The sequence below is a fragment of the Doryrhamphus excisus genome, chromosome 19, assembly GCF_030265055.1.
Source record: "Doryrhamphus excisus isolate RoL2022-K1 chromosome 19, RoL_Dexc_1.0, whole genome shotgun sequence".
In the NCBI taxonomy this organism is placed as follows: Eukaryota; Metazoa; Chordata; class Actinopteri; order Syngnathiformes; family Syngnathidae; genus Doryrhamphus; species Doryrhamphus excisus.
Window position 1 is genome coordinate 12,159,516 of NC_080484.1, and position 20,014 is coordinate 12,179,529.

The 20,014-nt window shown below is 41.9% G+C and overlaps 1 protein-coding gene across 2 annotated transcripts; it reads right to left on the reverse strand.

The window, feature by feature from the left end:
- Positions 1-1,932: 1,932 nt before the first annotated feature.
- On the reverse strand, positions 1,933-19,584 carry LOC131107064 (cAMP-specific 3',5'-cyclic phosphodiesterase 7B-like). Of its 2 annotated transcripts, none has more exons than XM_058056730.1 (13): positions 19,410-19,584; positions 13,289-13,642; positions 10,210-10,296; positions 9,185-9,348; positions 8,405-8,468; positions 8,227-8,322; positions 7,855-7,955; positions 6,974-7,105; positions 6,805-6,896; positions 6,591-6,735; positions 6,421-6,517; positions 5,656-5,736; positions 1,933-5,569 (listed from the first exon to the last, which is right to left on the reverse strand). In XM_058056730.1, the coding sequence occupies exons 2-13, from the start codon at positions 13,602-13,604 to the stop codon at positions 5,397-5,399; spliced, it is 1,548 nt and encodes a 515-aa protein (XP_057912713.1). In that variant the 5' UTR covers positions 13,605-13,642; positions 19,410-19,584; the 3' UTR covers positions 1,933-5,396. The 2 variants fall into 2 exon arrangements, with proteins under 2 accessions (XP_057912713.1, XP_057912712.1); XM_058056729.1 differs by having other exon boundaries at positions 19,405-19,584.
- Positions 19,585-20,014: the final 430 nt, after the last annotated feature.

The following is a 20,014-nucleotide window of genomic DNA, read 5'->3' on the forward strand; positions in this document are numbered from 1 at the left end:
TATAGACAAACAACCATTCATACTCACATTCATACCTATGGACAATTTGGAGTCACCAATTAACCTAGCATGTTTTTGGAATGTGGGAAGAAAGTCGGAGTACCCGGAGAAAACACACACACACGTCACTGAAGCAGACATCACACTACCACCACCATATTTTGTTGCTATGATGCACTTCCTGAAATGCAGAATATACTTTTATGCCGGATGAAAATGAGAAAAACACCTTCCAAAAAGTTCAACTTTTTTTACTCAGCGGACCACTGAGTATTTTCCCAAATGTCTCAGAGATCATCAAGGTGTGGTCAGGCAAAATTAAGCCTTAATGTTCTTTTTGTTGAGCAGTGCTGTTTTTGCTCAGTGTCTTTCCTATGGTGGAGTCACGAACACTGACCTTCACTGAGGGAAGTTGTTGTGGGGTCTTTTGTGACCTCTTGGACAAGTTGTCACTGTGCTCTCGGGATCATTTTGGCTGGCCGGCCCCTCTTGGGAAGGTTCACCATTGTTCCATTTGTGGATAATGGCTCTCACTGTGGCTTGCTAGAGTCCCAAAGCTTTACAAATGGCGTCATAACCTTTTCCAGACAGATAGAGGTGAAATTATGTCAGTTAACAGGGGTGGGCAATCACTTTTTCCACACAGGGACATGTCGAATTGGATTTGTTTCTCCCTTAATAATAAAAACTTCATTTAAAAAACTGTACAGTTGTGTTGTCATTGACTAATATTTAAATTAACTTGATGATCTTAAACATTTAACACGCAGGACAGGAAAAAGTGTGGACCATCTTGTCTAAAGGGTTAAAATTGAGGAGTCGGTGATGGGGCGCTATTGTCGTAAAGCGTGCAAATGGCAAGCAATCAGCAGCCACATCTCTGCCTGTCATCCACAATAAATAAATGCTGACATGCGTGAATGAAGCCACGACTCAGCGCCTTGTTTACAGCAGCAACAATCTTACCAGGCCCGCATCATGGCGGAGAGATGGTTCCACTAATGACGGCGAGCCGGACGAGCAACCCGAGACTGAAAGTGGACCTGCAGGGAAAGTACACACACACACAGGTGGAGGATGGTACCTCACCTCCTTTTATTTAGCACGTATCATAACATAATACAATATGAAAAAGCACTCGGATGCTACTACACTTACTACTACAATACTAAAGTAATGGTTAGCATCCATGCTAACATGTCCAACACAGGCTTTGATTTAATTTGATAATGTTCATCATATTAATAGCAGGTTCTGCTAGCATTAGCTTAGTTTATTTGTCATTGACAACAAACATGTTTACCACCGTCCATCTGTATTAAAACTTCAAAGTCAGTTACACTTCAAACCAGTGGGGGGAGCAGTGGAGCAACCCCAATATTGTTCCTTAATATAGCTTTAATTTAATACCATGGATTTATGCTTCTCTTGAAAAAGTTGACATTTTACATAAAGTTAAAAGTTGACATTACATATTTTTTTGTAACTATATATTTTTACTAATAATAATGACATATTTATTAGTTATTTGTATATATATTTTTAGCTTTTTTGAAAGCACAACTGAGTTTTAATCATGGAATAAACAAACATTTTAAATTAACATCATTTTTAAATAAAATTTAAAAAATAATGCATGTTGTTTGTATGTTTTTTTTTAGCTTTAACTATTTTGAATAAACACCTCTTGAGTTGACCTCATTGATTTGATAATGAAATTAAAAATTAAATATATTAAATAAATTTCCGAAAATACCAATATGATGTACACTTTTTTGCACTAACCATTTTGAAAAAAAACTTGATCTATAATCACTGACTGTAAAAAAAAACCATAAATTAAATATATATATATATATATATATAATATGAATAAAATAAAATTGAACAAAGTAATAATGTAATGTATTTTTCTGTTTTTTTTTAACGGATACAAATAATCTGATGTTATTTGCATTCTTTGCAACTTTTTCATATGAAGGTAGAAAACCAGCAAAGCTCCACGCCCATGTAGAGTGGTACTAACTGCAATCAAGCAGAATTTTGGCCCACTCATCTTTGCTGAATTGTTGTAATCCAGCAAAAATGGATAGGTCCTTTTTCTTCATGAAAGTGCACCTTTTTGTCAAGTTCAAGAGGAAGATGATTATCAGCGGTGGCTTGTTTTTTGAGAGGGAGTGGTTCCTTGACAGGGGTGAGGGGGTGGAGGGTCTGTTTGTGGTGTCAATATTTACAGTGACACATACTGGATGATTCACTCCACTCTACACTGTGTGTGCATCACCAACAAGAAGACAAGACAAATGTTACACTTGATGAGCAGATTTGACTGTAAAAAAAAAAAAAAAAAAAAAAGAACACAAGTATGACGTGAGAATATTCAAGCATGTTTGTCAATTATCAATCACGGGCAGCATTTCTTGGCAAAGGGCTTTTGTTGTCGCAAACTGTCGCTTGGCGTTACCCATGGCTGATGTACAGCATATGTGCATTGGAATATGGATTCAAGGATTAAAAGTTAGGCGAAAAAGCACTTGAATGCAACATGACATGATAAGTGACCAACAACAAACGGACTCATTTGCATTGCAAATTAGAGATAAGCAAATTAGGCAAACTGGGGCATTTTGTGGTTCAGTTCTAACATCAAGCTTCTGTTTGACTGTACATTAGTCCTTTTTGCTAAGGTCAAAAATCATCAAGTGGCTTTTTTGCTCTGAAAAGTTGCATGGGAGACGCGGGCAGGACTTTGCTGCCACCTGGCGGCCACTTGCTGCCACTACCATAACAACGGGACACCAAGCACAAATAAAAACATCATGTATTGTGTGCACTTGAGTGGGGATTTTTTTTTATTGTTCACAGTGCTCAGAAAGTTCCAAAAAAGCAAATGAGTTGTTCCAATAGCAAAGTACACACCACAGAGTATCGTTCGGACCCCTCGGAGCAGACCAGCATGCTGAGGTCTGTAATTATACGTGGAATCACACGACAACATCACTGAGTCCATCTTGGATTGGCCTGGCTCAGGACACCCTTAAAGGAGACCTATTATGCTCATTTTCAACCCTTTCTATGGAGTTGGGACTCCTGTAGAGCAGCTACACTCCATAACCCGCACAGAAAGCTTTCTAGATCTTCCAGAATCTACAACTATTCCAGTTAGATTTCCTTGGATTTCCAAATCGGTCTGTTTTAATTTATGTCAACCACGGTTCGTCTCCGGGCACGCCCACTCAGCTTGTACAACTTGTATCCAGGCACGCCCATGTAAGGAAGGTCCGGCTCACTGTGACATCACAGGGAGACATTCATTCATTCATTTTCTACCACTTATCCTCATGAAGGTCGCGGGGGTTACTGGAGCCCATCAAAGCTGTATTCAGGCGAGAGGCGGGGGACACCCTGGACTGGTGGCCAGCCAATCACAGGGCACATATAGACAAACAACCATTCACACTCACATTCATACCTATGGACAATTTGGAGTCGCCAATTAACCTAGCATGTTTTTGGAATGTGGGAGGAAACCGGAGTACCCGGAGAAAACCCACGCATGCACAGGAAGAACAGGCAAACTCCACACAGAGATGGCCCAGGGTGGGATTATAGGTCAGAAAAGTGGAAAAAACATAATAGGTCCCCTTTAAGAATAATAAATATGATAATAATATTAATCATCATCATAATAATATTGTGCTCTTTGTTGCGCTCAAAGATTTCTGGGTTAAATAATAGGCAACACCTGTCAGTATAAGGCAGTGCAACATCATGCCAAAACTGAGCATCATTTTTTTAATATTTTTCATTTCATTACAGTAAGTGTAATATTGTGAGGCTGCAAAAATGGAGTGGAAAATCTTTGGTAAATAATAAACCGTTTTTCCCCCCATAAGATAAAAAAACAAGTAGTAGCGTGTTTTAATTCGACAACAACAGTGGTTCTCAAACACCAAGTACCACCTCAAAATACATTTTTACACTTTGCAAATACAGTATTCCCTCATCTATCACGGTTCCAGACCGCAATGAGAAAATTCTCACCATTAGGATTCCTTATATGCTAAATGAGGAAATAGTGTACTGTATTATACTGTAATACCAGTTGTCTATGCTGTTTAAGCCTTCAAAACAAGTTTTTTTTAACATCATTAGAGCTCTCTAGATATGCAATAACACCCCTATAACCACCTTTACACTCATATTACCCAATATAGTAGACCTAATAAGTGAAAATGAGACATAAATAAGAGTGATTGGTGGACAGGAAGTGATGCCAGGGGTTCAACGTTGAGTTTTAGCTTGGCGTGGGGTACGGTCGCCCGTGTTAGGGATTATTGCGTGATCATTGCGAGATCATTTCAACCTGCAAAAATAAAAGTTAAAAAAGCGGGCAAATCTGGTGCTTGTGTGTCTCAGCAAACATTCCAGTAATATTACTGACACCTAGTGGATCAATGTAGAATACATAAATGTATCATCACAGCAGACGCCTTCCTAAATATTGCCACAGGAATATTTATACTTGTGGGAAAAAGAAATACTATTTGATATTATTACAAACACAAATATCTATGAAGATGCCTGGCACCTTCTGCAGTTAAGTAAAAAGCTAATATAGAGTATGGGGAGATAGTGTGTGCTCAGCTACTAGTTGAAGGAAATAAAGACAGTAAAAAAACGTGTTTGAGTCCAAGCAAAGAGCTGCTAAGGTATTAAGGCTCTGATGAGCTTGCGCTTCCAAGGTAAAAGAATAAATGCACCGAGGTTGTATCTTAGCAAGCTTATTGTTCAGGTTGGTGCTCAGGAAACACATGAGGCTTTTTGTGTTTTTGGCACATTATTATATTATTATTATATTATTATTTTACAGGAACCTATTAAAAGTAGTACTGCCCCTTCCAGAAATAGAAATTAGCACCCTATTTTAAGTGCAAAATGTATAAAAAGTGAAAAAGACATTATCAGTACTATAGGTGTTGTGTAAAAGATAAAAAAAAACATAAGAGAATTGAAATACTGATATATTTGCCCTATATTGCATCTTTACTACTTTGTGTGTGTGTGTGTGTGTGTAGATATATATTTGGCTTCCGTACCAGCAGTCTGGTGCAAACACAGTCATATAATCTTGTGCATTCATCCTGAAGTCTACAGTGAACACATCTCAAGTGTTTTTTTTTTCGTTTTACTAAGATGAAGCAGTTCTGAAAGCATCCACTGCACCGTGCAGTTCAACCACTCCCCAGCAGAGGGCGCCATTTCTTACTCACAGCAGGGCTCCCGTCCTCACAAAGGAGGAAAAAACACACAGGAGGCCCAACAAGGTGATGGACAGAGCACCTCCTGTCCTCCATGTTTAGAAATAAAGATCACCTCATGGTACAAGAGGGGGATTATGGGATGTCATCTCCTTTGGGCTGTTGTGGTGTGTTGCGAGCGTGCAGCACTTGTCTCCAGCGGTCTTTACTCCTGTGCAGGTGAGCCATCATGGTGCTGCTGAGCACGCTGGGCTCGGTGAAGCGGTGCCACTCGTCCAAGAGCGGCTCCACAATGTACGAGATGAAACCTACGACAACACACCGCCTGTCAGGACACACACTAACTGGGTTTTGTGTGTGAGTGTGTATCGGTGTTGCAGGCCATGACACTCACCAATTTGGATGGCCGGGACCGAGTCCGCTCGCTGGTCGCACAGAGGACTGATCTCCAAGTCGAACTTCCTCTCTAGGTCACCTACAATATACAATATATAGTTACACAATAACTAAGTCCTATTCCACTGAAATCAGGATTGTTATGAAGACTAAACAGGAAGTACAAAAGCAGGCTTTGCTACACGTCTTAGAAATGCCACAGAGCTCTGACAACTATTTGTCAGTCAGCTACAGATGTTGGAACATTATAGCTTTATTCAGCGAACAAGCTAACCTAACATGAATTTACTGTTAAAATGTGATTGCAATCAGTGGTGGAGGGGGTGGTCACTCTGCGGACACCCCAGTGGCCACCCACACAGCTGGGAGAGAATTTTGACAAACACAGTTATGTGGTGCAAGAACATTAGTTCAACCCAACTGTTGTTTCTGCTTGGACACATTTCACTGCAGCACATAACTATCCGTGGGTGAGCAGAGGAAAGCTCCCTATTTTGTGGAGGAGCTGTCAATAAAAGCGCATCTTGCATGAACTCCGAGCAGTTTTCCATGATTACTTTGGTCGGTTGAGGTCAGGTTTTCTGTGTTGACTTTGGCTTAAATACTGAAGCATGATTCAGCACATAAATGTGTTCATATTGGAAGCACATATCATATTGTAGCAGCATGAGTGGGCATGTAAACCAGGGAGTTAAAACAGGTTGGCATCCACTTCCGTATTATGCACCAAGCGGATAAAAACATGACAACTTCCAACACTCACCCTGCCTGTAGAACTCCTCACACACTCTCTCACTCCACTGCTTACTGAGCTCCCAAACGCGACACGGGTTGCACACGTCGGCGCACTTGAGGCCAATCTGAGGACGAGGAGAAGACTTGTGATGTAATGCTTGCTGAAGGAGTCTTTAAAACACCGCAAGGGCACGCCACCTGCAGGATAAAGTGTCTGTGTGAAGCCAGGTGAAGATCGAGGTCCTGGTTATCCAGGTGTTCCCTGAAGGTCAGCAGGAACTCGTTCTGTCTGCTGATGTCTGTGGCCAAGATGAGAGAACCCAGCTGTTGTTCGATTCCCCGCCTGCACAGAGAATCGATACGTCTAAAACGCTATTCGTGTTAGAGCATGTGTTTGTGTGTGTGTTCTTACGACACATCAGCAGGCAGGTGTGACAGCAGGCGTGACTCTCGCAGCATGCCCACTGTGGACCTCCAGTGGTGACTCTCTAGCACGGACGTGTTCTGCAGAGGAGAAGCAGAGATGAACATCCACCTTCTTCTTCTTCTTCTTTGTGTGCGAACTAGCTTTGATGTGACACCTGATAGAGGGACGCCAGGTGGTGTCGGGTCTTGATGAGGAAAGGCTGGTTGACCCCAGGGTGGTCCACGTCGTGGGCGGCGGCCGCCATCAAGCCCAGGAAGACGTCCAGTGAGCTCAGCTGCTCTGTTAGCTACAACATAAATAAACATAAATAAATAAAACAACATAAACATGAATAAAACTTTGGGATTTCTAACTGTATATTATCCATCCATCCATTTTCCTCCGCTTATCCGGGTCCGGGTCGCGGGGGCAGCAGTCTTAGTAGGGAAGCCCAGACTTCCCGGTCCCCAGCCACCTCCTCCAGCTCCATCGGGAGGACACCTAGGCGTTCCCAGGCCAGCTGTGAGACATAGTCCCTCCAGCGTGTCCTCGGTCTGCCCCGGGGCCTTTTCCCGGCTGGACATGCCCGGAACACCTCACCAGGTAGGCGTCCGGGATGTTATATTATATTATTATTATTTTGAATAAATGAATGGCCCATATTTCCTAACTCCATATCCAGCTGCATCAAATTTGATGTTATTATTATAATTTTTTTAATCTCTGTGACTGAAAGCTTCCCGCGGCTGTGTTCGGCCCCACCCACAGACCAGCACCAGTGGTTGGGGACCCCTGATTCAAGACTTGTGGGGTTTGCCTGTGAAACTCGTATGGTCCATCAAGCTTTTTCTTGTATGGTATACTTTAAGCAGGACTTGTGTGTGACGCATGTCGACTGTACGGACGACACGCCAAGTGTGCGTAGTAGTAAGTGCGTAGTTCTGTCTTGCAACCTGACACAAACATTAGCGCACATAGAGTTTGTTTGACATGACGCGGGCCAGCCCATAAAGGACTGTTGTGCGGTGACCATTGGGAATCGAACTTGCGTCCTACCTTGGGCTCCTGCAAGTAGCAGTACATGGCCTGGGTGACGTCGGCCGCGTGCACAGCATTGTGGTAGGGATTCTGGCTGTGGTAGTCGCCCTGCAAGGTGCCTGCAAATATTCATCCCAAACCACACCAGATCATCAAATCAGGTGGTGTCTCATTTCCATGACAACCGTATACCTCTTAAAAGTTATATGTTATTACAGGATTAATATTCAACTGCAGCTACGCCTCCGGACTACTGGTATTTGTTTATAATGCTGGTTGTCCCAGAAAAGCCTACTTAGCTCACTCAAGTTTCAGCTTCCATGCTGCGCCGCCAAAAAGGCCCGCCAAGGGAAGGTATTTTCTTTTACAGTGGGGGAGCAGGGAACGTACTCAGGAACCTGTGCAGTTTGACCATGTCCAGCTGGAAGTGGTGAACGAGGCCGTAGACTTTGAAGAGATGGCACATCAGCGTCACAAGACTGTTACCTAATGCACACACATCATACCGTATCACTGACAGACGTTCATGTCAATAAATCATATGACTGATTTAAGAAGGAAGGCTCACCATTTGTAAGACGGTCAAAAAGGAAAACGTCAAAGTTCCAAGAGCCAACTTTTGACAGCATGTGCTGGAATACAAAGAGACAGATATTATATTATATTAAAAATCACAGAAAAAAAAGGTATTACAGTCGACCCTTGCTATGTTGCTATGTCAAATATCGCTCTATCACATTCTTTCAAAAATAATGAATGAATATATGGTGGCTGTTTTGTGGTTGACTACGGCCTATTAATCGACAAAAAATATTGAAAGACAAGTTATATGTAGTACTGTGGTCACTGTGGCCACGGCCGAGACGGACATGCCACGGCCCAGGCGGACATGCCACGGCCCAGGCAGACATGCCACGGCCCAGGCAGACATGCCACGGCCCAGGCAGACATGCCACGGCCCAGGCGGACATGCCACGGCCCAGGCGGACATGCCACGGACCAGACGAAGAGGCTAACTCGTTAGCTCACAAGCTTGTTATGCTAGCAGCAGCCATCTGTTATGTCTCTGCAGTGATCCCATAGCCTGCTCAATTTGATGAAGAATAATAGGAGTGTAGAAGAGACTATAGGGGTGTTATTTCATGTCTACAGGACTCTTATAATGTTAAAAGTCATATTTACATATTTTCTATGATCTAACTACAAAAATATTCCAGTTATTAATATTGAATTTTGAAATTGAAATTTTAATAGAAATGAACGGCTGGGTTTGGAACCAATAAACCAGGCTAAACGAGGGACGACTGTATATAATGTGTGTTTGTATATGCTGTATGTGTCTTCTTACAGCAGCCTGACCCAGGTAGTCGTCATCCAGCATATGCAAAGACTCAGGTGTCCGGGGAACCAAGCCCCTCAGCAGCCGGGAAGCGTGGCGGTACCTCTGGAAGCTCAGAAGGCTCTTCACCTTCCTCCTCTTGCCAGCCTCTACCTCCCCCTGCTGGTCACTGGCTGAAAGTACAGAAGAGAGGGTCATTTAGTGGGATTTAGATCACAGTGGTCAATTAAGAGATAATTATGCAAGAAAAATCTGAAATAAAGTCACATGATGAGGAAAAAAGGCCCGACTTTTATGACTTTATATGTCATATTACTAGTATTTTTCACCCCTCAAAATAATATTTTCAGAATGTTTTTTGGGAAGAATGTTTTTCCACTTTATAATGAATAAAATCACGGCTCTTTTTGACAAATTCCCTTGATTCCCTTGTCAAAATTACGACTTTCTTCTTCCTCTCATAACATTATGGCTGTTTTTATGACACATATTCCATCCACATTCAGATATTCACGCCTTAAAAATGACCATGTTATTCTTCTTTCACACTGTATCACACACACACCACTTCACATTTGTCTCAGCTCACTACAGCATCCACACATCCATTTTCTATGCCGCTTATACTCACTGGGTTTGAGGGGAATGCTGGAGCCTAGCACCGGAACACATTTACAGCAACACACACAAGTCTTATTTATGTCTTAGATGGTCTTTTTTTATAATTATGTTGACTATTTTGAGTAATAGACGTGTAAGATGACTATAGGGATGTTATTTCATGTCTAGAGGGCTCTAATAGTGTTAAAAAAATATTTAGAAGGTAGATTTTTTTTGTATTTAATGAACATATTCCATTTATGAATAAGAAATCCTACTTTGCAGAGATTAACTTATCACAGTCGGGTCTGGAACCAACTAACTGTAATAAAGGAGGGATTACTGTACTGAAACATCAATATAAGACCAAATTAGATGACACACTTATGTTTGTGGTGTTCTCATGACAAGTACAAAACAAAGGCATGACTTACTCCTAACAGCATGCAAGTCAATGAAAGGATAGGAGCCTCTTCTCTCAGCCAGCAACACACCACCATCACACGCGCTCAGTCTGGTATCTACCAGCAGAAACAAAGAAAAATATTCAGTCATTTGACGACATTCTACTTTAGCAGCTGCGTCACAAGCGTCACACTTTCTAGGAAGGAAAAAAGAAGAAGAGGTCAGACAGGGCATTAAAAAAAACAACACAATGTTCTCTAGATGTTCACTAGCAACCTCGTTAAAGCTCTCAATCTGTCACAGAGAAACAAAAGGCTTGTTGATGCCGGCTGAATCACCAGGACATCACACTGCTGATGACACTTTTGACGCATTTCATGGCCAAAAAGTGGGCCGACAACACAACCGACACTTCATGAGGTACACCAACACATTCGTAAAAGAGCATAAAAAGGCCCAAAAATCAAACCTCTGTGTATATTTTTGTCTACTGTTGACAAAGCATTGTTTGGTTAAATAGCCTGACTCTCGTGGTCATGTGACCACCCCTTCTCTTAACACAGAGGTCATATTATTGATCATTCTTTTTGTTTTTACTGGCCCACAATGTAATGTTACCAGAATATATCATATTTTTTTGGAAATTTGTTTCATGTGTTTTTGCTACAAAACTGTTAGTAAAACCCAACTCTCTGGCCAGTGTTGGCCCACGGGCTGCCAGTTGAGGAGCCCTGATGGACGACTTGCTTCAGAGCCAATCGGTGTAGCCACATACTGTAATATTTACAGTGGTACAATAGTGACACTGACCGTGTGTGCATGTTCAAATCCAGTAAACAAATCCAAACAGCTGGAGAGAAACGTGATGCAGCCAGTAAAAGGGAAGAAGACGAGGCCCGCTGGCCTACTTATAGCCGAGAAAAAGCAGAAGGAGGAGAGTGGGAAAGTCTCTTTCCTTTTTTTTTATGCCGGAGGAAACGAGAGGCATCTTCAACTTCTCACTACATCCATTACTCACACCCCCTCCTTTCCCTCCCTGCTCATCTTCTCCATCCCGCTCTCTTCTTTGAACAGTCGGTGTGGTAAATAGGTCACTGTATCCGCACAGGCGTAGAAATGGGTCATTTAGGAGGGCGAGACGGATGACAGGCGTGTGTTAAAAGACCCAACTGTGTACACACACCACCTCAGTGTCCAACAAATAACAAAACAGCATTCATTAGCATGCATACATACACACACACACACACACTTGCAAATGAGGTTAAAGCCATCATGGGGCAAGCTAGAGCGCACGTGTGGCACACATCTCCCACGCAAGCTCTCTTGCACACAGACGCATGCTCACCATGTTCACTTGACTGACTTTGCATGCGTGCATCTGGAGATGAGGCACGCGTTTAACTGCAGGGCGCACACACACACACACAGCACAGATATACAAACACACACGCAGCATAGATATACAAGCAGTTTGTTGATGTTTCCTGACACCTCCAGCTGTTGCTTTCACTACATCCATCATACAAACATGCACACACCTGATACTACTCTTTCCTATTCCTGGATTATTTGAAAAAACATAGACTATTAGACTGCAATGGACATAGATACACACACACACACACACACACACACACACACACACACACACACGTCTATCCAATGAACTACCATCAAGTGACTTGGAATTGAAGTATCGTGAGTGGTCAGTACAGTTGTCCCGTACCACTTAATTACCACCACTAATTTAATATTTGTTTCGTGGTGGACTACAGCTTAGTAAAAAAAAAAAAAAAAAGATGCATATTGAATCAAAGCATAAAAATGGCTAAATGCACAAAAATGCAGCGACAGTAATCCCTGATTTTAGGTGGTTAATTGATTCCAGCCTGGACCACCGTGACCGTTGTCTGTGTTACAACTTTTTAATTAGGATTTTTCATCTTTATGCTATTTTTTTCCTGATAATATTATGACTTTACATGTAATATTTTATCCTTGTAAATGCAGACTGCTCTTTTCCCCCATTTTTACTGTTGTCTGTTTTAGTTTTTTGTTTAATCAGATTTTCAGAATGTAGCAAGGGCCAATAATCAAACAGCCGCTAGATCAATGGCCCCCGGGCCACACTTTGAACACTCCTGTAATAAAGTAGCCGCTGTAATCAGGAAAGTTAGGGTCACTGTGGTCATTGGGAGCCCTTGATAACCCTTTCCCTTTGCATCCATCATTGGCCACACTGTATTTGCTCAGCATGGTCCACCACGTGAACTTGGGGTCATTGCGGTTGTGAAGCCGGCAGCAAACCGTGTGCACTCTTTCCACCCTGGGTGGGAGTCCTTACAGCTAGAGTTGGAAATGAGTCAGTGCCGAGAGTACAGGTAATTCCCCCGGAGAGTGACTCACTACTTGGTTAATGCGTTCAAGACCTCCAGCAACAGGTTGTTTGTTTGTTAGCTGGAATCTGCAAAAACTACACAACCAATTTCTAGGAGACAAGAAAGAAAGCATTAAGAAAGCATTAGGGAGCCGGACTTCCTTATATGGGCGTGCCTGTGTACAACCTTTATAAGGTGTTAGCCATACAAGCTGAGTGGGACAGAAGAAATTAAAACCGACAGTTGTGGAAATCTCAGGAAATACTAGAATCGGTGCAGATTCTGGAAGATCCGGAAAGCTTTCTGTGCAGATTATTGTGTGTCGCTGCTCTTTAGAAGTCTAAAAAAATGAGCATAGTCGGTCCCCTTTAAAAAGATGTGTTAACAGGAATTCCCTTTAACGCCACTATTTTTTCTTTTTACACGATTAACATGCTGTTTGACCCTCGGCCCACACCGTAGCTTGAGGAAACTCAGTGGTGTGGAGAATATTTGGGTGATGGACATTTGACTAATGTCTCCTTGCTATACATTGCGTTTTTTGTGTGAAGCAAACATATTACATAGTCTTGTGTTAATGGTAGACTTAATCTATCAACTATTAAGTGTGATGAATTGAGTTAACTATGGTCAAAATGCAATTAATCACAATGAAATCTAACAAATATAAATGTTTCATATAAATGAAACATGACAAACAAATGTGCAACATGCATCACAATGTTACCTTCCAGATGTGCGCCCCTCTCCTCCTGGTCATGCTTCGCTTCCTCTTCCCCCTTCCTGTCTTCCACCCAGGCACCATCCTGACAGCTCTCCGGCTGTCGCGTACCCCGTCCTCCTCCTCTGCGCGCCCTCCACGCTGCACGCAGCTGCCGTATGAGCGCCGGGAGCTCCAGTGTCAGAGACAAGCCCCCGCAGGTGACCGGCGGGGTCCCCAGGGGACCCCAGACCGAGGAACGGGGTGCTTCATCATCTGGGCAGACCCCACCGTCGACACCCAGCCTGAGATCTGGACTCCACAGCCCCTCCAGCACGGGCATCGTAAAACGGCTGCTGAGGGGCCGCAGGATGGGTCAAACTAAAGTGTGTGGAAGAGGAGAAGGGACAAAAGCATTAGGAGGAGATGCTCAGCAGGTTTAGACGTGCACCCCAAGGAAGGAAAACCTGCAGGGCAAAGGGATTTGAAAAAAAAGGAAGGGAAGCGATGACAGGAGAAAATCTGTCAGTGCATCGCTCTCTTCCCAAAGTCAGCTTGTGATCTCCTCCTGCCGCATTTTCTCTCCCGCTTACTGACTCGTCCCAGCCTACAACGTGGGGGAGTCTACAAGCTCCGCCCCTTCACAACACAAGCACTCCCCACTCCTCCCTCCGACTCTGCTAGAGCAACTGCTAAAGAGTAGCTAAAGTACGTGCTCTAAACACATCATACCTACCGACATGCAAATTGAACAGACTTCTCAACCAATCAGGAGCCTGAAGAAAGTCATTTGTGGAAAAGCTGCAATGGCAACCTATTTTAGAAATGAATACAAAAGAGTGCAAAACCAGACCATTTTACAATTTTCCGTCATTAATTAAATGGCAAAACAAAATAAAAAAAATGTAATAATAATAATACAAATACAGTTAAAGAGCTAATGGTGCACACTGTGAAAAATTGTGCAAACACAAAACCCAGACAACTTATACCGGAATATCACACAATGGTTCAAATTGTGATATGCAGTATTCTACACAATGTTCGGTGAAACAAGCATCATACGTGAATTAGAATAACAACAATAGCTACAGTTGTGGCTGCAACCCAGGCCCAGCTAAATCTCAACTGTGAACCCCTGATGCCACTTCCTGTTTCCTGTATTTACTGTATGCCTAAAATGGCATATTTCATGTTATTATGTCTACTTATACGAGTGTTAAGATGACTATGTGGGTGTTATTTCATGCCTAGATGGGCTCTAATAGTGTTAAAAACGGTATTTAGTAGGTGGTAAACAGGTTAAACTACCCATAATTTATAAAGAAAGAATCCACCTTTGCAGAAATTCACTCTTTACAGCCGGGTCTGGAACCGCTGAAGTGTAATAAACGAGGGATTAATGTATCTGGAATTAACTAAATGTCATACAATGAAAGAAAATTGTGAAAAATGTCTTGATTTATTTGCACCTTTAGATGTGAGAATACAAATGTTAAGAGTTACATTGTAAATGATAGAAAAGATGCTAACTGCTCTCCGAGAGGCCTGGAATGCACTTGCAGGCTTTAAATGTCACACACAGGAAGACTGAAAGACTTAAGTTACTGAGACATGACACAATCACAGTAAATGTACATCAATAAGTACTAAATGTTCCCGTTTACATGCACATGATCACCACTCACAACATTCCTTTCAGAGAGGAAACACACCCACAAATACACAGCAGCCTTGAACAATGCAAGTAACAGAAAAGCAGACTTGAGAGTTGAAACAGAAATGGAAGCACTGAGGAGCAGTGTAGCAAACGAGCGAGACAAGATGTTCTAGATGTCCAACCCGGATTGGATGCACGTTCAGTGATGCCACGCGGCCACAGAGATCATTTCCTCACTCAATAACGACATGTGCTTGCTGAGCGGAGGAAAGATCAAGTCCAAATGTGACCACAGCGGATCCAAGCAGTCATTGTCCAATTGTTGATCATACTGTAAACATCACTTCATTCAAATGGAAGAAAGTGGCTTTGACAGTGGCTAAATGCTCACATTTTGGGACTAAAATTTTTTGAGACATTGCGAGTACATTGTTTTATCTACTCATGCATGTAAAGGGACTGACCATTTTGACCCCAACCCACAGGGGGCGCCACAAATGTCATTCACGGTCATCCCTCGCTAGATCGTGTTTTTTCAGAAATCAATTCATGAATATGATCTATTGTTAGTCAAAACATATAGAAATAAAGTGATATGTATTATTCTGGCCACTAAGCAGCAGTAATCACACAAAACCTGACCTTACATGACAGTACCTTAACACTACAGGAAGTCATGGAGTCAGCCATGGCATGTCTGACATGATAGATTGACAAAAGGTTCTCCTCCCATGCAGTGTGGAAGTGGTAAATTTTTGGCTTTTTAAGTTTGGAAGAAATTCATTTGAGGCTGACTGCCTAGCTCGCCTGCACGGTGCTTGAGTGGTTAGCACGCAGGCGTCAAACGTAGGAGACCCAAGTTCAATTCCACCCTCAATCACACATCTCTCTCATGTTCTCCCCGTGCATGTGTGGGTTTTCTCCGTGTACTCCGGTTTCCTCCCACATTCCAAAAACATGCTAGGTTAATTGGCGACTTGCAATCTACTGTATGAAGTGAATGGTTGTTTGTCTATATGTGCCCAGTGATTGGCTGCCGACCAGTCCAGGGTGTACCCCGCCTCTTGCCCGAAGACAGCTGGCATAGGCTCCTGCAACCTCCGCAACCTTTGTGAGGATAAGCGGTAGAAAATGGATGAATGAATGCCTAGCTCACTTTCGAGTCTGTGTGGAGTAACAGTTGCAAAATGTGATGTAAACAATGAATAATACTGAGTGTAAAGGTGACTATGGGTCTGTTATTTCATGTCGACAGACCTCTAACAATGTTAAAAACATATTTAGAAAGTCCTAAACAGGTTTTCTATGCTCTAACTACAAAAATATTAAATTCATTAACATTGAAGCCTATATGGTGAGTGAGTCTGGAACCAATTAATCTCATTAAGATTGACTCAACAGCACCTCTGCTGGTTGCAGCCATGTAGCGCACTCCATCTGGCCTCAATTGCTTCAAAAGACAGACAATCAATCAAGTGAGGGCAGGTAATGCCTTTGAATAATTCAATATTGGCTGAAGCCAATGGGGGAGGGGGGGCATAAATTTGTATAAAGATGTTTTTTAGGAGTAAAAATACTTATTGATGCTATTTGATGCTGTAGATATGTTGACAACAACCAAATGGTGCATCCTGGAGTGCATTGATCTACACTACATTTATGCATTTGCTAAGAGTAACAAAAAAGGGTTGGAAACAATACAGATGCATGACAGCATAGACAACAACATTTCTGACAACTGTGTAGGGGTTCGGGGCACATAATGAGACATGATTCACACACAAACACACACATGGAACAGAATGTCTTGTTTCCTGATTCACTTTCATGATTCTATGCGTCACGTTTCAAACAAATAAGTGGGTCAGCCGCTAAATGAGACGGCCGCTACAAAGAACAAACGCTTGGAGGATGTTAATCCCATTTTCTTACCTTGTATGTAAACATCTAGGATGTTTTACATCCAAAAGGAGACTATCCCACATCTCTGCAATAGCGAAGAGACAAATAAATACTATTTCCACTGTGCTACGCTTCATGGTGAGTGAAGGTTTTAACATTTGGATGTTCTATCAGGATAGGCTCCAGCATTTCTGCAACCCTAGTGAGGATAAGCGGCACAGAAGATAGATGGATGTTCTAACAGCAATGTGTGGCATTCAACTTTTGGAAACCCCTCCTTTGCTAGGCTTCACTACACATCTTAAAATTTTTACATCGTGTTTTTCTTCAGTGCAATGTTAGCACTGTAGCATCACATAGCTATGCTAGTGTTGCTAACGTTGCTGTCTTCCTGACCAACTCCTTAAAGGAATCTTAAAAACCGTTTCAACTGGAATAAGCGCTTATTTATGACCAGCATCCCAGGATGGATGGCCTGGAGCCTTCAAGGTTCCACAGTGAACATCATTGATACCTGCCATCTGTGGCAGAGTGCAGCACTGTCATCTGATCTTCCAGCTGTGACACGTTAGCATGGGGGGGGGGCAGAATTGGGTCATGGCGGTAGCCGACTACATGCTGTACAATAATCACAAGCTCCCCACGTGGGCAGTTCCTCTCGGGCAGGCGTGTGGACATCTTTTTTTTTTTTTTTAAGTGCTATTAGTGCTATATAGCTGTATTTGGTGGGACTGAATTAATCATCAAATCCCGAACCACTGAAAGACTGAATCACGCTTCATCGTACCTGAGGTGCTTTCTCGGGCACAGAAAGGCCCGTGCTAGGCATCCCAAACGAGGTCAGCTATTTATAAGAGCTCATAAATGCTACATTTATGACAACAACAACAACAACATCTGGGGGGGGGCTCGCTGTTCACTGTTAACTGTGTGTTATCTGGAAAACATCCATCATCTATTGTTAATAGATGGTACCTGTGTTAGCATTTTCTTAAGCTTGTCTAAGCAATCATTCCGGAATAAAGTCATTAATTTAAGGGGCAAAAAAGTGATAAATTCACAAAAAAAGTTGTACATTTATGACAATAAAAAGGGGGAAAAGTAGAAAACTAAAAGTTGTACATTTTACGAGAATAAAGTTGGAAATTTAAATAAAAGTCGTAATATTACCATAGCCCAGGATCACATAAGCCCTTTTCATAGCTGTCCAAGGCAATGCCTGTTACATAAAGTTTTTCCGAGTAAATTTATGACTTTGTTCTCATATTAGGAGTTTTTTCCTCATTAATTTATAACATTATTATTGAAATCTCAGATTATTTTAATACTCCGTCATAACAGACATTGCTGGGGACAACTATGAAAATGGGGGCTTATGTGACCTTGGGCAAAGACAATACGACTTTTTCCTCATAATTCCCAGACTTTCTTTCTCATAAATCTAAGACTTAAAATTTGCGACTCTTTCTCATAAATTTGCAAATTCAGTCTTGTTTAATTTAACTTTATTTTCGTAAATTTACAACTTTATTCTCATAAATGTGCAAATTATTTCTTGTGAGTTTACCACTTCAATTTCTGAGCATAAAAGTTGGGGGAAAAAGTCCTGATTTTGAGAATAAAGTCTGAAATTTAAGAGAAAAAAATTGTCACTTTCTGTTACTTCCAGGCATTGCCTGAGACAGCTATGAAAAGTGGGTGGAAGTAAGAAGGGCTAGCCATGCTAATGTGTTTGCGGCCAACTGCTGTTTGCTGCCACGTTATAAATACAAGCTTGCCTGGAGAAAGAGGAAATGTTCCTGAATTTACCACTTTTTCCTTGAAAAGCCTTTTCTCAAAAATGTAAATTTTTTTCTCAGAAATTTGCAACTTTATTCACATCAATTTATTTTGACTGTTGAACGTGTCGCTAATACTCTGTCGTAAATAACGAAGATAGAACAGAAAAAGCACTATTTATGGTAATCATACTGCTGTATTATCACAAATATACTGCAAGTGTGCCCTTTTAAATTCCCTCACCATGTGAGAGGCATTGCACTGTTGCACAATTTCGTTAACCACATAGTCTCATGAGGCCCTGCAATGCTGGTACACATTGTACCGACAGTTTGGATTTTAAATACAAAGCACTAATTGAAACAGCAATTACTCATCATCTAAAAAGGGAGCAACACAGACTATATAGAGAGATAAAAATGTTTGTGGGGGGCACATGCATCTTGAAAGAGCACATTGTTGATTGCAGTGAATAGATAAGAAACAGGACTGGAGGCGACGGGTGTTTCGTCCGAATTTGCACGATACCACAATATCTGGCCCTGTTAAAGCAATGTTATCCAACTAAAAGACACACACGTAACTCAAAGGTATTACATCCCTTAAGGGAATTTATATGTATGGACAAATATACACCAACACTCCAATTTCTCTGAAGCGAGGTCTGCCTTGTTAATTCCCTTTTTCTTGCCATTTTTGTAGCAACAAATGACGTTCTCCAGTACAATGCTGTTCAACTGATGCTCACGAGGGGTAGTGACAAACAAGATGGCGGAAACACACTTCAATTAACAAAATGTACCTAACTGTCTTTGTGGCTTCATTCTTCAACTCCTCCTAGTGGTCGAATCGGAATTAAACCGCCAAGATATGAAAAGTCACCGTCTTCCAAAAGTTCTGGTAAGGCTTATTTGGCGTCGTTCCCATTGACGTACTTTCCAATCAACCACGTCCGGCCGTGACACGTGACCAAAAGCAGACAGGAAAGAGCGCGTCAAATGCGGAAGTTAAAAGAACCGTCCTTTGACGAGTTTATTACAAGACGGATCACGCCATCAAATGGACATTAGTGTCCTAAATAAGACTAGATATTGAAAAAAAACACGCCATGTTGAGGACAAAAATGAGCCCTTCAAGACATCAACTCTTAACATGATTTAAAAATGTCAACACAAGTAACTATTTTGCTAGCCTGACTGGAAGGAATATTGGGGGGGAAATAGCATTCAAACATATCCGTGTGTTCTTCTTAAACAATGTATCATGCTCCGTTTTTACATTCATAACGTTGTAAGCTTCCATTCATCAACTACACAGTAAGCCCACAGTATCACACACACCTCTCACACCCCCTATGGTGCAATTATGGAACTACAACAAGGGAATCACGCATGCGAACAGTGTTGTGTAGT

What these genes read in the sequence shown, in the direction of transcription:
- LOC131107064 (XM_058056730.1), bottom strand. Translation starts at nt 13,604, where the DNA reads ATGCCCGTGCTGGAGGGGCTGTGGAGTCCAGATCTCAGGCTGGGTGTC. An exon ending in ACCTGGCGTCCCTCTATCAG is followed by an intron (nt 6,897 to 6,973) that starts GTGTCACATCAA and finishes TCTCCTCTGCAG; the next exon opens with AACACGTCCGTGCTAGAGAG. An exon ending in GGTCCCGGCCATCCAAATTG is followed by an intron (nt 5,570 to 5,655) that starts GTGAGTGTCATG and finishes GTGTTGTCGTAG; the next exon opens with GTTTCATCTCGTACATTGTG.